This window comes from Pelophylax lessonae (assembly GCF_965119305.1).
Source record: "Pelophylax lessonae genome assembly, chromosome: 9".
In the NCBI taxonomy this organism is placed as follows: Eukaryota; Metazoa; Chordata; class Amphibia; order Anura; family Ranidae; genus Pelophylax; species Pelophylax lessonae.
The window spans coordinates 272,767,815-272,783,890 of NC_138776.1; the positions used below are offsets into that span (position 1 = coordinate 272,767,815).

Sequence of the window (16,076 nt, forward strand, 5' to 3'; positions counted from 1 at the left end):
TCCTCAGAGACAAAGCTGTCTGATGTGGGCGGAGTCCTGGTTTAGGGGAACCAATCTGTTGATGTCTAGTAATAATCTTTGTATTTCTATTTTAGTACATGGACGGGAGATGAGGAAAACCTCAGAGGATTGTCTCACTTTGTCTCCAGACTGTAAAGTAGAAGATGAGGACATCACACAGTATAGTCCAGGAGAAAACCCGGCTACCTCCAATGTCCATCCGACACCACACAGTGTAGATGGACCATCGTATTCCTCTTATCCTGAGGAACCTCAGACTGTGAGGGACGGTGCCGGACCATCGTATTCCTCTTATCCTGAGGAACCTCAGACTGTGAGGGACAGTGCCGGACCATCGTATTCCTCTTATCCTGAGGAACCTCAGACTGTGAGGGACAGTGCCGGACCATCGTATTTCTCTTATCTTGAGGAACCTCAGACTGTGAGGGACAGTGCTGGACCATCGTATTCCTCTTATCCTGAGGAACCTCAGACTGTTGGGGACGGTGCCGGACCATCGTATTCCTCTTATCCTGAGGAACCTCAGACTGTGAGGGACAGTGCTGGACCATTGTATTCCTCTTATCCTGAGGAACCTCAGACTGTGAGGGACAGTGCCAGACCATCATATTCCTCTTATCCTGAGGAACCTCAGACTGTGAGGGACGGTGCCGGACCATCGTATTCCTCTTATCCTGAGGAACCTCAGACTGTGAGGGACAGTGCCGGACCATCGTATTCCTCTTATCCTGAGGAACCTCAGACTGTGAGGGAGGGTGCCGTTCTTCCAAAAGATAAGAGGTTTCCCTGTCCTGAGTGTGGGCAGTGTTTCTGTTCTAAATATAAACTTAATAAGCATAAAATATCTCACACAGGTGAGAAACCGTTTTCCTGTCCTGAGTGCGGGAAATGTTTTATATTGAAAGCAGCTCTTGTCAGGCATCAGAGATCTCACACAGGTGAGAAGCCAGTTTCCTGTCCTGAGTGTGGGAAATGTTTTGTAGATAAATCAGAACTTGTCGTACATCAGAGATCTCACACGGGGGAGAAGCCGTACTCCTGTCCTAAGTGCAGGAAATGTTTTTCACAGAAGTCAAATCTTTACAGACATCAGAGATCTCACACAGAGGAGAAGCCGTATTCCTGTTCTGAGTGTGGGAAATGTTTTTCATTCAACTCCAATCTTTACAGACATCAAATATTGCACACAGGGGAAAAGCCATACTCCTGTCCTAATTGCGGGAAATGTTTTTCACAGAAGTCACATCTTTACAGACATCAGAGATTGCACACAGAGGAGAAGCCATATTCCTGTTCTGAGTGTGGGAAATGTTTTTCATTGAAGTATAATCTTTACAGACATCATAGATTGCACACAGGCGAAAAGCCGTATTCCTGTAATAAGTGTGGGAAATGTTTCGTTCGAAACTCAGAACTTGTCACACATCAGAGGTCTCACATAGGGGAAAAGCCGTATTCCTGTCCTAAGTGCGGGAAATGCTTTTTACAGAAGTCCCATCTTTACAGACATCAGAGATCTCACACAGAGGAGAAGCCGTACTCCTGTTCTGAGTGCGGGAAATGTTTTTTATTAAAGACCCATCTTTACAGACATCAGAGATCTCACACAGGGGAGAAGCCGTACTCCTGTTCTGAGTGCGGGAAATGTTTTTCATTGAAGTCCACTCTTTACAAACATCAGAGGTCTCACACGGGAGAGAAGCCGTTTTTCTGTTCTGAGTGTGGGAAAAGTTTTGTACAAAAATCAGATCTTTTCATACATCAGATATCTCACGGGTGAGAAGCCACATTCCTGTCCGGAGTGCAAGAAATGTTTTGTAAGAGAAGCAGCTCTTGTCAAGCATCAGAGGTCTCACTTTTGGTAAAAGCCATATTCCTGTCCAGAATGCGGGAAATGTTTTTCTCTGAAGTCCAATCTTAACAAGCATCAGAGATTGCATACGCGGGAGAAGCCATGTTCCTGTCCAGAATGCGGGAAATGTTTATTATGAAAGTCCACCCTTTACAGACATCAGAGATCTCACACAGGTGAGAAGCCCTATTCCTGTCCTGAGGGAATTGTTCACCTCTGAAGTCCTGACTTTCTGTACATCAGGGGTCCCACACAACCCTGGAGGTGTATTAGTAAATGTGGGAAATGTCTTCTATATGAATGTTGGTGGACATGTGGGGAAGAAGCACACCCTGATATACACCTCAGATATACTCCATGGCTGATCTTCATCATGTAAGAAACACTTCATAAGGAGATCAGAGATCACCAAAGACATGGATGAAGTGTTGTCCCGTGTTGGCCATTGATAGCAGGAGAAAAATAAAAATGGAGTCCTTACCTTTCATTGGCTGAGTACATTTTGTGATTTAGATACTTAAAGGTCTATTTCTAAAAAAAAATGTTGATCAAATGTGATGCGCATTTGCCCGGCCATGTCAAATATCAGCTGTATTTTATGTCATACAGTGGTTTACCGTGATAATTGGCTCCATCTAGTGGCCATCTTGATGTTCCAATTCTATACTACAACCAAACTAAACCCCCCACAATGAAAAACTATATTAGAAAAGTGCTACTAATAAACACCACAGATCAAACAAAAATCGCCCGGTGTGCTGCTGTACTAACAAAGCCCTCAAATCTGAACAGACACCAAGTGTGAAAAAGACTCCCGCAGAGTACATCTCCCCACCAATATCATTCCTGTGTGTGATATGGGGGCTGGAGGACCTCAGTTATGTGGGATAGAGGACCTCAGTTATGTGGGATAGAGGACCTCAGTTATGTGAGATGGAGGAGCTCAGTTATGGGAATAGAGGAGCTCAGTTATGGTGGATGGAGGAGCTCAGTTATTTGGGATGGAGGAGACTCAGTAATGGGGAATGTATGACCTCAGTTATGGGGATGGAGACCCTCAGTTATGGGGAATGGAGGAGACTCAGTAATGGGGAATGGATGACCTCAGTTATGGGCATGGAGACCCTCAGTTATGGGGAACGGAGGAGAATCAGTAATGGGGAATGGATGACCTCAGTTTTGGGGATGGAGACCCTCAGTTATGGGGAATAGAGGAGAATCAGTAATGGGGAATGGATGACCTCAGTTTTGGGGATGGAGACCCTCAGTTATGGGGAATAGAGGAGAATCAGTAATGGGGAATGGATGACCTCAGTTTTGGGGATGCTGACCCTCAGTTATGAGGGATGGAGAAGCTCAGTTATGGGGGATGGAGGAGCTCAGTTATGGGAGATTGAGGAGCTCAGTTATGTGGGATAGAGGACCTCAATTATGTGGGATGGAGAAGCTCAGTTATGTGGGATGGAGGACCTCAATTATGTGGGATGGAGGAGCTCAGTTATGGGGGCTGGAGGACCTCAGTTATGTGGGATAGAGGACCTCAATTATGTGGGATGGAGGAGCTCAGTTATGGGGGAGGGAGGAGCTCAGTTATGTGGGATAGAGGACCTCAATTATGCGGGATGGAGGAGCTCAGTTATGGGGGATGGAGGAGCTTAGTTATGGGGGATGGAGGACCTCAGTTATGTGGGATAGAGGACCTCAATTATGTGGGATGGAGGAGCTCAGTTATGGGAATAGAGGAACTCCGTTATGGGAATAGAGGAACGGCTACACACACTAAACTTATCTTCCCTGGAGAAGAGACATGTAAGAGGAGATATGATTGCTATATATAATGGCTATTCTAGCATAGGCAGGAAACGTTTCGGTCTCAGATTGCTCAGGAAGACACATGGCCACTCATTGAGTTTTGTCAAGAAGCATTTTTTTAGCTATATAGGAATCCTTACTATTAGATTGCTAAGGATGTGAATCTCCCTTCCACAGTTGGTGGTGTCAGTGGTAAGTGTCGACAATTAAAAAAAAAAATTCAGAAATGTTATTATCTTTTAGAAAATCACTGTTTGCAGATATCTCAGATATGATTGCTCCAACCAGCATCGCTACACAATCACATGGTAATAAGATTGAACATTTAGAGACAAAAATGTCCGAGCTATATGTAGCCCATATTGAGCTGGTGGATGCCTATGCAGACCTTGAAACGGAGATTCAGCAACTTCAAAATAAAATGGCAGATCTAGAGGACAGAGCAAGAAGAAACAACATTAAATTTAGAGGAATCCCCGAATCGGTTCTGCATAGGGATCTAACGAATTATGTCCAGCAATACATGAAATCTCTCATACCCACATTAAATGATGTAGAACTGTGTATAGATAGAACACATCGAATTCCTAAACCAAAGTTTTTACCGGACACAGTACCAAGAGATGTCCTTACTAGAGTACACTATTATCATGTGAAGGAGAAAGTGATGCTGGCTGCGAGGAGAAATCCTGTTCTCCCGGAACAATTCAAAGGGATATCATTGTATTCTGATTTATCTCAGCAAACAGTGATGAATCGAAAAAAATTAACCCCTATCACTAAGATATTACAAACACATAAGGTTATTTACAGATGGGGTTTCCCTACAAAATTATTAATCACTTGGAAGGGAAAAGTTTTTCCTGTTTATAGTGTAGAGAAGGGACTGCTACTCCTTAAACAATGGCAGTTGTTACCCAATGATGCTCCCCCGAAGGAATCATAATTAATGTAATAAGTGGGAACTGGCGGCCTTTTATCCTCTCCCTCCCCCCCCCCTTTTTTTTTTTTTTTGGGGGGTGTGGGGGATGGTATAGAAGAGGATTGGGGGCTTTGAAGTTTCATATAAATGATTAGAGAAAATCTGTACTATTCGTAAAGTGGGTTGCAAGGGGAGGCATGAAGGGATAGGGAGGATGCCTTACTTAGAAAATATGTGTCTCTCATGTGAGAGAGTAGGTCGGTGTTATAATACACCAATAAATTCTGCCTCTGATAGAAGCAGTATTAACTGCCCATTTGCCTGCAATGGTTCAGGTATTTTTTTTTTATTATCATGTACTATGTATATTTTTTTCGTGTTTTTTTTTACTTTCTTGATTTATTGTTTCATACCCCCTCCCTTCCTTCCAGAAAATCTAATAACAAAAATACTAAAGATGAATTTGGATAATATTTTCAATAAGGATATAAATAACTGTATAAACCAAATACAGATACAAAATTATTCTAAATTAAAAAAGAATACCGGCAAAATAATAAAAAAGATACATATTAAATGCCACTGACCATTTTTTCAATAAATGCCAAAGGCCTTAATAGCCCATATAAGAGAAATACATTATTGAAAGAAGCTAAATTAAACAATACTGATATAATATTTGCTCAGGAGACACACTTCTCTATTTCAAAGTGTCCACTTTTTCAGTTCGAACACTTTCCACACATATTCTTGGCCAACAGCCCAAAAAAAACGAGCGGGACCTTAATTGCGATTAGAAGTACAGTTAAGTTTGAACACATACGTACTATTCAGGACCCTACGGGACGCTATATAATATTAATATGTAAGCTCAATAATTCAGTCTTTACGTTGGTAAATTTGTATGCTCCTAATACCGGTCAACGTCGATTTTTATCACCGCTTTTACAAAAAATTAAGGAGGAGAGGAAAGGGGCCTTAATAATAGGAGGGGATTTTAACACAATTCTCGATATAAAACTGGATACCTCAAACCCCACTAGAAGAACAACACAGTCTATACTACCTCTATTGGCAAAATACGAATTATTCGATATCTGGCGGGCCATGCATGGTACAGAGAGAGATTACACCTTTCTCTCTCCGGTCCATATGGTCTACTCTCATATAGATTTTTTTCTTACAGATAAAATCATGTTACAAAACATTCAAAAATCAAAAATTGGCACAGCTGGATGGTCTGACCATGCACCGATTATTCTGACCCTAGATGATAGATTGTCGAGTACTCCACCCCGACGATAGAGGTTGAATACATCACTATTACAGAACACCGAACTGTGCCAAAAAATATTGAGTGAGCATAAACAATACTTTGAATTTAATGATAACTTGGAAGTTAATAGGTTTGTATTATGGAATGCATATAAAGCATATATGAGGGGCATTTTGATCAAAATGTCATCGTACATTAATCGACAGAGGCGAAAAAAGATAGGAGATATCATGGATAGTATAGCAATAAATGAAATAACAAATAAAAAAAACCCTACGCTACAAGGTACACAAACCATAATAAAACTTAGACAAGAATTAAGGTTATTATTATTAAATAACCAAGAATATAATTTAAAGGTCCTTAAAGCAAAAGAATATAGCATGGGTAATAAAGTGGGGCGCTGGTTAGCTAGGAAAGTAAAGGCAAAACAAGTTACTAAAAGAATTGATGAGCTCATACACCCTATTACACATAAGAGACTTATAAACCCTAAAGATATTGCAAATGCTTTCGCAGATTATTATCAATCACTGTATGACCTAAAAAAAAACAAAACTATACACCAGCCAACAATAGAGATAATTTCAAATTATTTAGCACAGATTTCCCTACCTAAGCTTACGGAAGATCAATTAAAATCAATATCTGAACCATTTTCCATTCAGGAGATTAGATTGGTTATTAACAAGCTACCTAATCAGAAAGCATCAGGAGAAGATGGCTTCTCTAACGAATATTATAAGAGTTTGTCCTCAGAAGTGGCCCCCCAGCTAAAATCGCTATTTGAATTGGTAGCCACTACTGGTTCTTTCCCGTCGGAAATGTTGAAGGGGTTAATAGTTACTATCCCTAAACAGAAAAAAGATCCTAAAGATCCCTCATCTTATAGGCCCATTGCCTTACTAAATACAGACATAAAGATTTTTGCAAAATTGGTCGCGAACAGACTACAGGAGTTTTTACCTCACTTGGTACATGCGGACCAAGTGGGGTTTGTGCCAGGGAGACAGGCCCCCGATGGAACTAGAAGAATTGTAAATCTGCTGGCGCGGATGGGATCCTGTCGGACGCCTTCACTGCTCCTATCTTTGGATGCGGAGAAGGCGTTCGACAGGATCCATTGGGGCTACTTAGAAGCAGTTTTGGGTAAGTTTGGGATAGAGGGATGGCTGAAAAAGAATATAATGGCTCTTTATTCTGCGCCAACAGCGAATGTATCATTATCTGGATTGTTATCTAAAACCATTGGGATAACCAATGGGACGAGACAGGGATGTCCCCTCTCACCAGTTGTCTTTGCGTTGCTTATGGAACCTTTTGCTCAGAGCGTTAGGGACAACGCGGGGATAACTGGCTGGAGGGTCGCTGAAATAGAACATAAGATCAGCTTGTTCGCTGATGACGTTATGTTAATCATCACAAACCCACTCTCTTCCTTGATAGAGGTTGAGAGAATGATAAATGAATTTAGCGCAGTGTCATTTTATAAATTAAATATTACAAAATCACAAATTATGGGCATTAATATCACCACTTTGGCACAAAAACGGATAAAAGCGAAATTTTCATTCGCATGGTCTCCATGTATACCTTTCTTGGGGATTATCCTAACCCCACATACTTCCCAGCTTTACGATCATAATTATAAACCGTTTTTGGATAACCTATTATTACAAGCTAGGGATTTAAAAATACAAGACTTGACCACAGCAGGAAGAGTGGCTACATTAAAAATGATTATTTTGCCTAAATTACTTTACTTGTTCCGTACATTGCCAATTACCCTTCCATCTCAATATTGCACTTCGGTTCAAAAGCAATTTAACCAAATTATATGGCAAGGGAAACCACCTCGATGCTCATCCCTTATTATGAGGAGACATAGGAGGCACGGAGGGATGGGGGTCCCTTCGGTTCTCGCATATTATAGAGCATCTGTCCTTGACCAATTGAAGTATTGGTGGTCTCCTGAGCAGCATAAAAGATGGCTGAGAATAGAGATGAACGACTGTAAACAGGAGAACCTTAGAATCACAATGCTGGCTGTAATATTAGGAGCCGAGGTTCCTGTTATACAATCGATAGTGGCTAAAACAGCCCTAACAGTTTGGGCAGAAATTGTAGGAAAACTACTAGAACACGGGAAGATGTGCGAATTCCCCACTCCACTGGCAGTTCTTTCGTGCTTTATCCCTAACCTTGATATAAACCTATGGTTAAGAAGTGGTGTTGATAGTTTGAAAGATTTGTATAGCGACACAGGTATCTATTCATTTGAGAGTTTGACAGATCGGTATAAAATACCATCATCAGCATTAATGAGCTATTATCAAATACGTTCGTTTTTACAGAAGAATAATCTCACTTTATATCTTAAATTACCAACTACTATGTATAAATTGTATCAAGAACCAATGACTACCTCTAATGGTATTTCAATCATCTACGATATACTGAATAAACATAATATTTACTCTAAATCCACTACTGTTTTGAAATGGGAGAGAATATTGGGGAAAGTTTTTCCCGAAATAAACTGGTTGAAAGCCTTTGATATTACATACATTTCATCCAAATGTATCAACCATTGGGAGTTATACCAAAAAATCTTGAATTTTTGGTATTTAACTCCTATGAAATTGTCGAGATTCTATTCCTCAACATCAGCATTATGTTGGAGAGAATGCGGTGAGCAAGGATCGTTATTTCATATAATTTGGGACTGCAGATCGATTAGAGCATTTTGGTACAGAATATTCTCCCTGGTATCAGAACTGGTGGGAAAAAATATAGTCCCAAACTCCGAAATGGCGATCCTTCACTTAAATATATACGAGATTCCCCTGGAGTTCCGAGTAGTAGTTATGCATCTCTTATTAGCGGCAAAGCTTTTAATCACTAGAAGATGGAACTCTCAGGAGGTACCAACTCCATCCGACGCGGTTGAATTATTAAATCAACAATGTCAGATGGAAAAAATTGTGGCTACCTTAAGTGCAACAAAGAAAATGTTTGAAGTTAGTTGGAAATCATGGTTAAATAATAGAAGATGCATAGTAACATTGGATTAGGATTAAAGCAGCTGGGATAATATAAATATCGCTAGGCAGTTTTAGACTTGCTTTACCTCCCTCCATAAAAATTAATGTTAATTGAGAGAGATTTTAAATAACGGTATTCTAAATATGGTAACCCCCTTAGTGGGAGTCAAAACTATACTGGAAAGAAGGGGAGGAGTGGTTGTTTCCTTTTTTTTTTTTTTTTTTTCTTTTTTTTTTTTCTCTCCCTCTGGTAGTATAATGTTATAACTGACAAATTTACTGCAACAATGTTGTTTTTGTTTCTTCTACTGGATTTTGTACTATTTTTTTGTGGTTTGTATATTATTTTGGTATGTGAAAAATTAAAATAAAGAGATATTGAAATTAAAAAAAAAAAAAAATTCAGATGGGCATCTTAGTGAACACAATGTACTGGGATATGGGAAGTGGTAAAGACATAAATACGTACATTTACATTTCATAAATACGTACACACACACCCACACAGGTTAAACTGGATGGACTGGCAGACATGTGCAGAACGGAAAAATGTGTTCCTTTAGTTTCTGATAGATTCGTTATGTTACTAATTTTGTTTAGTTTGGTTTCGGAATTTGTTCCGTTTCGTTTTCTTTACAGTTTATTTCATTTGTTAATTTTCTAACAAATTCCAACTTTTCAGAACGATTGGAATTCTGTTTGAAGAAATAGCTGGTTGTTAAGCAGTGGGTCGGGAAGCCGGCCACCCGTGTCCTGAACAACCAATAAGTCATCATCTGTCAGCGGGCTTCCTCCCTGACAGATGAATGTAAAGAAAAGGATAGATTTTAGGGGGAATCCCATGCCAAAATAAAAAAAAAACGGCGTAGGGTCCCCCCAAAGTCTATACCAGACCCTTTTCCAACTATGCAGCCTGGCAGGTCAGGAAAAGGGAGGGGATGAGTGAGCGCCTCCCCCTCCTGAACCATACCAGGTCACATGCCCTCAGCATGGGAGGTGGGTGCTTTGGGGCAGGGAGGGCTCTGCGCCCTCCACCCCAAAGCAAAAAAAAACCTGCAAGACAAAGGCATAATCAGCTAGTGTGCATCGCATACTAGCTCATTATGTATTACTTACCTTAGAACGAACCCCTGACACGGACCCCCGGACATCGCTGCGGGCGCTGCCATGATCCCTCGGCGTCTCTTCCGGGTTCGGCGGCTCCGGCGCTGTGATTGGCCGGAGCCGCGATGACGTCACTCCCGCGCATGCGCACGGGAGTGTTTTTCCGGCAAGCTCCCGGCAAGGAAAACTGAAGGTCCCCCCGGACCTTCAGAGCGCATGCGCCGCTCGCGTGAGTGGCTGCATGCACTGCAAATATCTCCTAAACCGTGCCGGTTTAGGAGATATTAATTGTACCTACAGGTAAGCCTTATTATAGGCTTACCTGTAGGTAAAAGTGTCAAAAAGCGGGATACTACCGCTTTAAAAAATAAAATAAATAGGGTCCCTCGAAGTAAATCCATCAACAATCACCACGCCCGCCGGACATGAAAAATAGAAAAAAAAAATTCTGCCACCTGGGAGGCCTCCCACCGTCTACCCGCTCTGCGCTTTGACAGTTCTTATATAGGCAAGGGGCGGGACCACCTGACTACGTAACCCAGTGGCACCGCCCCCCTTCTGATGTCACATAACATCGTGTCATGTCATCTTTCAGAAAAGTTGGAATTTGTTAGAAAAGAAATTACTGAAACGAATTTTAACAGATTTCAATGAAACTCGTTACTATTTTATTCAGAGATTCAGATACATCCAAATAACCAAAAATCTGTCCAAATTGACATGTCTATGGACGGATGTCTTTTTTTTTTAACCTTACCAACTATGTCTTTATGGTCTCTACAACTTCCCATATCCCTGATAGAAGCCCTCCTGCTCCACCAGCTGCGGGTCTCATTCCAGCATCCTGGTTTTGGCTGTGATACATTCTCTCTGTCTGTCTGCCCACCTGCAAGGTGATTGATGTGGTCAGTCTTTGGGTGGAGACCAAACCTGATTTAGGCCAGCCAAGCCTGCAGTCTCATGCTTGTGGTATTGCATTTGTAACACGTGCTCCAAGCTCCCTGTTTGTCTGCTATGCAGAATAGATTTAGAAGAAAACAACAAGAGAAGGGCGCACCGACCTTGTGCATTACCACGTAAAAGTTTATTAAAATCAAAGAAGGGTAGCGTACAATATACTCACAAATGTAGGATATGAACAAGCATGTAGGAAATGGGCACCGCTCGCTTCCAGGACACTTCTCTACTGCTGGATAGCGTGATGGCATCCTCAAAACCTGATGTGGCTTACGCGTTTCGAGGGAGGACCCTCTTCCTCAGAGCCAAAATCGCCACCCTGACCCCAGATTGGTTCTGCCATTCGACCAGTCCCCAGACAAGCCACATTCTGTCTCAAACTGAATTCAGTCAAAACCTGGAACTCGCCCCTAGTGTAGTCGTCCCTTATATTGGTGACCAATGGGAGAAGGACTTCCTTATATCAGTGGTCAGTGTAGTGTTCCCCTACATTGGTGACCAATGGGAGAAGGACTTCCTTATATCAGTGGTCAGTGTAGTTGTCCCTTACATTGGTGGCCAATCTGAGAAGAACCCCCTTATATCAGTGGTCAGTATAGTGGTCCCTTACATTGGTGACCAATGGGAGAAGGACCCCCTTATATCAGTGGTCAGTGTAGTGGTTCCTTATATTGGTGGTCAATCTGAGAAGAACCCCCTTATATCAGTGGTCAGTGTAGTGTTCCCCTACATTGGTGACCAATCGGAGAAGGACCCCATTATATATTAGTCAGTGTAATGGTCCCTTACATTGGTGGCCAATCTGAGAAAAACCCCCTTATATCAGTGGTCAGTGTAGTGGTCCCTTACATTGGTGACCAATGGGAGAAGGACCCCCTTATATCAGTGGTCAGTGTAGTGGTCCCTTATATTGGTGACCAATGGCAGAAGGACCTCTTATATCTGTGGTCAGTGTAGTTGTCCCTTACATTTGTGACCAATGGGAGAAGGACCCCATTATATCAGTAGTCAGTGTAATTGTCCCTTACATTGGTGGCCAATGGGAGAAGCACCAGCTTATATCAGTGGTTAATGTAGCGGTCCCCTTACATTGGTAACCAGTGGGAGAAGGACCCCCTTATATTGGTGGTCAGTGTAGTGGTCCCTTACATTGGTGACCAATGGGAGAATGACCTCCTTATATCGGTGGTCAGTGTAGTGGTTCCTTATATTGATGACCAATGGGAGAAGGACCCCCCTTATATCAGTAGTCAGTGTAGTGGTCCCTTACATTGGTGACCAATGGGAAAAGGACCCCCTTATATCAGAGGCCAGTGGGAGAAGGTTATTCTTACATTGTCATCAGTGGGAAGACTGACCCCTTACAGATCATTGATGTCAGTTGTTACTGAGAGACAGAAATTGTTCATTGCTCATGGAACCCCTAGAAACCTTTGGAGGAACCCTGGCTGAGAAAGGCTGGATTAGGCAGTAATATATTTCTCTCCCTCTTGGTGGGAGTGGAGATGACCCATCTATAAGGATATACAGTACATACACACACAGCACAAGGCCGTGTTCTCACTACGAGACGGTTCTTGGGGCTGCAGTACCCTTGAGCTCCACAAGGTGGTGATCTCACTTCTACCATAGAGACAAGAAGTCTCTATGGAAGACAGGAAGTGATGTCAGATATAAATAGGAACTTCCGGGTGAAAGGTGAGTCGGGAGGAAATAGAGAGGCGACATCGCTGGAAGTGGCAGCAGAGGAGGTAATAAGATCTTATTTTCTATTTACACACAGTAACCCCCCCCCCCCCCCGTCATGTCCGTCCTCTTCCTCCATAGTCACTGTGACCTCTTTTATCTCCAGCAGATGATGATACACACACAGTGGCGGTTTTAGGCACGGGCGAACGGGGCAGCCGCCCGGAGCGGCATTTTTTCATACCACGTGGGGGGCGGCATGCCCGGGCCGCGGACCGGTACCGGTTCGTGGATCAAATGGTACCGGACCGCCCGAGCCCCGTTCGCCCATGCCTAAAATCGCCGCAGCCGAGCCGAGCCGAGGAGCAGAGCACTGCTCCCCCCCCGAGCCCGCCCATTGTGTGACAATAGCGAATGAAAATTCGCTATTGTCACACTGATCCTCCTCCTGGCCAATCAGGGAGCGGGTCCTCCCGCTTCCTGATTGGCCGAAAGGCAAACCCCACGCCATTGGCCGAGGAGGAGGCGCCGCAGGAGGAGTGAAGAGAAGTGACTATGAGGTAAGTGCACTGACGGGTCGGGGGAAACGCTGGCGCTCTGCATTGAAAAGTGGCACTCTGGCATGCCATCTCTACATTGAAAGGGGGCAATGCTGTGGCACTCTGCATTAAAGGGGGCATTTCTGTGGCGTTCTGCATTAAAGGGGGCAATGCTGTGGCGTTCTGCATTAAAGGGGGCATTGCTGTGGCGCTCTGCATTAAAGGGGGCAATGCTGTGGCGCTCTGCATTAAAGGGGGCATTTCTGTGGCGCTCTGCATTAAAGGGGGCAATGCTGTGGCGTTCTGCATTAAAAGGGGCATTGCTGTGGCGCTCTGCATTAAAGGGGGCATTGCTGTGGCGCTCTGCATTAAAGGGGGCATTGCTGTGGCGCTCTGCATTAAAGGGGGCAATGCTGTGGCGCTCTGCATTAAAGGGGGCATTTCTGTGGCGCTCTGCATTAAAGGGGGCAATACTGTGGCGCTCTGCATTAAAGGGGGCAATACTGTGGCGCTCTGCATTAAAGGGGGCAATGCTGTGGCGCTCTGCACTGAAAGGGGGCAATGCTGTGGCACTCTGCATTTATTGGGGGCAACAATGCTGTGGCACTCTGCATTTATTGGGGGCAACAATGCTGTGGCACTCTGCATTTAATGGGGGCATTGCTGTGGCACTCTGCATTTATTGGGGGCAACAATGCTGTGGCACTCTGCATTTATTGGGGGCATTGCTGTGGCACTCTGCATTTATTGGGGGCATTGCTATGGTACTCTGCATTTATTGGGGGCATCGCTGTGGCACTCTGCATTTATTGGGGGCAACAATGCCGTGGCACTCTGCATTTATTGTTATGTTGTCTTGTTATTTTTTTTTGGGGGGGGGGCGCCGGGAGGGAGTCTTGCCCGGGGAGCAATTTAATGTAGAACCGCCACTGTACACACATATATAGTGTGAAAACCTAGATTAACCCCTTCAGGGTCAGAACATTTCCCCACTTACGGGACCGGAACATTCTCTTCATATTGGGGATTTGTCACCTTAGCATTCTCTTGTAACGAGAAATAAGTTTCGGTTTTGGGTTGTACTGAAATTCGCACTTCCACACTCTTCCTCTGAAGATACAAATATCTACTTTATTTCTAATATATATATTTATTTTTTTACTCCTTTAATTGTTACCTTGTACTCCTGTCATTTTCTTCATTTACCTAATGTTGTTACATGTACCAAGCAATGAGACAGAAGTAACAAATAACTGTAAATGTAATTGTTGAAATTGTTAAATTAAAATTCCAATAAGAATTGAAAAAAACAAAAATGTTAAATAAAGAAAAAAAAAGAAAAGAAAGATTGACAACGGCTGTTCCTATAATCTCCACAAGGTGGTGATCTCACTTCTTTCCACACAGGAAGTCTCTATGGAAGACAGGAAGTGATGTCAGGTACAGGACAGGAAGTGATGTCAGGTATAAATAGGAATATTGGGGGTAAGAGGTGAGTCGGGAGGAAGTAGAGAGGAGACATCGCCGAGGAGGTAAGAAGATATTATAGAAGTAATAATACTAGAATATAATATATTACGATACAAACACATGCAGTAAATGAATATATAAGTGTAATATCTGCCTCCATACACATTATATATAACCATATACACTCACCGGCCACTTTATTCAGTCCCCTTCCTAGTAGCGGGTTGGACCCCCTTTTGCCTTCATTCTTCGTGGCATAGAAACAACAAGGTGCGGGAAACTTTCCTCAGAGATTTTCCTCCATAGTAACATAACATCACTCAGTTGCTGCAGATTTATCGGCTGAACATCCATGATGCCGATCTCCCGTTCCACCACATCCCAAAGGTGCTCTATTGGATGAGATGTGGTGAGCGTGGAGGCCATTGGAGGACAGTGACCTCATTGTCATGGTGAAGAAACCAGTGGTGAGATGATTGGAGCTTTGTGACATGGTGCATTATCCTGCTGGAAGGAGCCATCAAAAGATAGGAGGAGCCATCAGAAGATGGGGACACTGTAGACATAAAGGGATGGACATGGCCAGCAACAATACTCAGGTAGGGGGTGGGGTTTATACCACTAAAGGGGCCACACTATTACACCACCAGCCTGAACCGTTACCCTCCTCCCCCACCATTACACCACCAGCCTGGACCGTTACCCCCCCCCCCACACCATTACACAACCACCAGCCTTAACCATTACCCCCCCCCCCCCCCACACCATTACACCACCACCAGCCTGAACCGTTATTTCCCCCTCCTCCCCCACACCATTACACCACCACCAGCCTGAACTGTTACCCCCTCCCCCACACCATTACACCACCAACACCAGCCTGAACCATTACACCCAGCTCCCCCCCACACTATTACCCCCCTCCCCACACCATTACACCACCAGCCTGAACTGTTACCACCTCCCCACACCATTACACCACCAGCCTGAACCATTACCCCCCCCCTCTTCCCCCCCACACCATTACACCACCAGCCTGAACTGTTACCCCTCCTCCCTCCACACCATTACACCACCAGCCTGAACTGTTACCCCCTTTCCCACGCCATTACACCATCACCACCAGCCTGAACCGTTACCCCCCCTTCCCCACGCCATTACACCACCACCAGCCTGAACCGTTACCCCCCCCCCTCCCCCACACCATTACACCACCAACACCAGCCTGAACCATTGCCCCCCTCCTCCCCCCACACTGTTACACCCTTCCCCACACCATTACACCACCAGCCTGAACCGGTGATACAAGGCAGGATGGATCCATGCACCAAATTCTGACCCCACCATCAGAATGTCGCAGCTGAAATCCAGACTCATCAGACCAGGCAACGTT

General features: G+C 43.8%; 2 protein-coding genes across 2 annotated transcripts in view; both read left to right on the plus strand.

Moving 5' to 3' along the window:
• The window catches only part of LOC309562616 (uncharacterized protein), a 679,009-nt gene that overhangs the window by 578,523 nt on the left and 84,410 nt on the right, over nt 1-16,076 (plus strand). The window contains 1 exon segment of the mRNA XM_082266869.1: nt 930-1,680. Within this exon segment, the coding sequence (XP_082122995.1) occupies nt 930-1,680 (751 nt within the window).
• LOC309562739 (uncharacterized protein) overlaps nt 1-16,076 on the plus strand; it is a 102,765-nt gene that overhangs the window by 70,766 nt on the left and 15,923 nt on the right. The gene's annotated exons all lie outside the window — the stretch shown is intronic.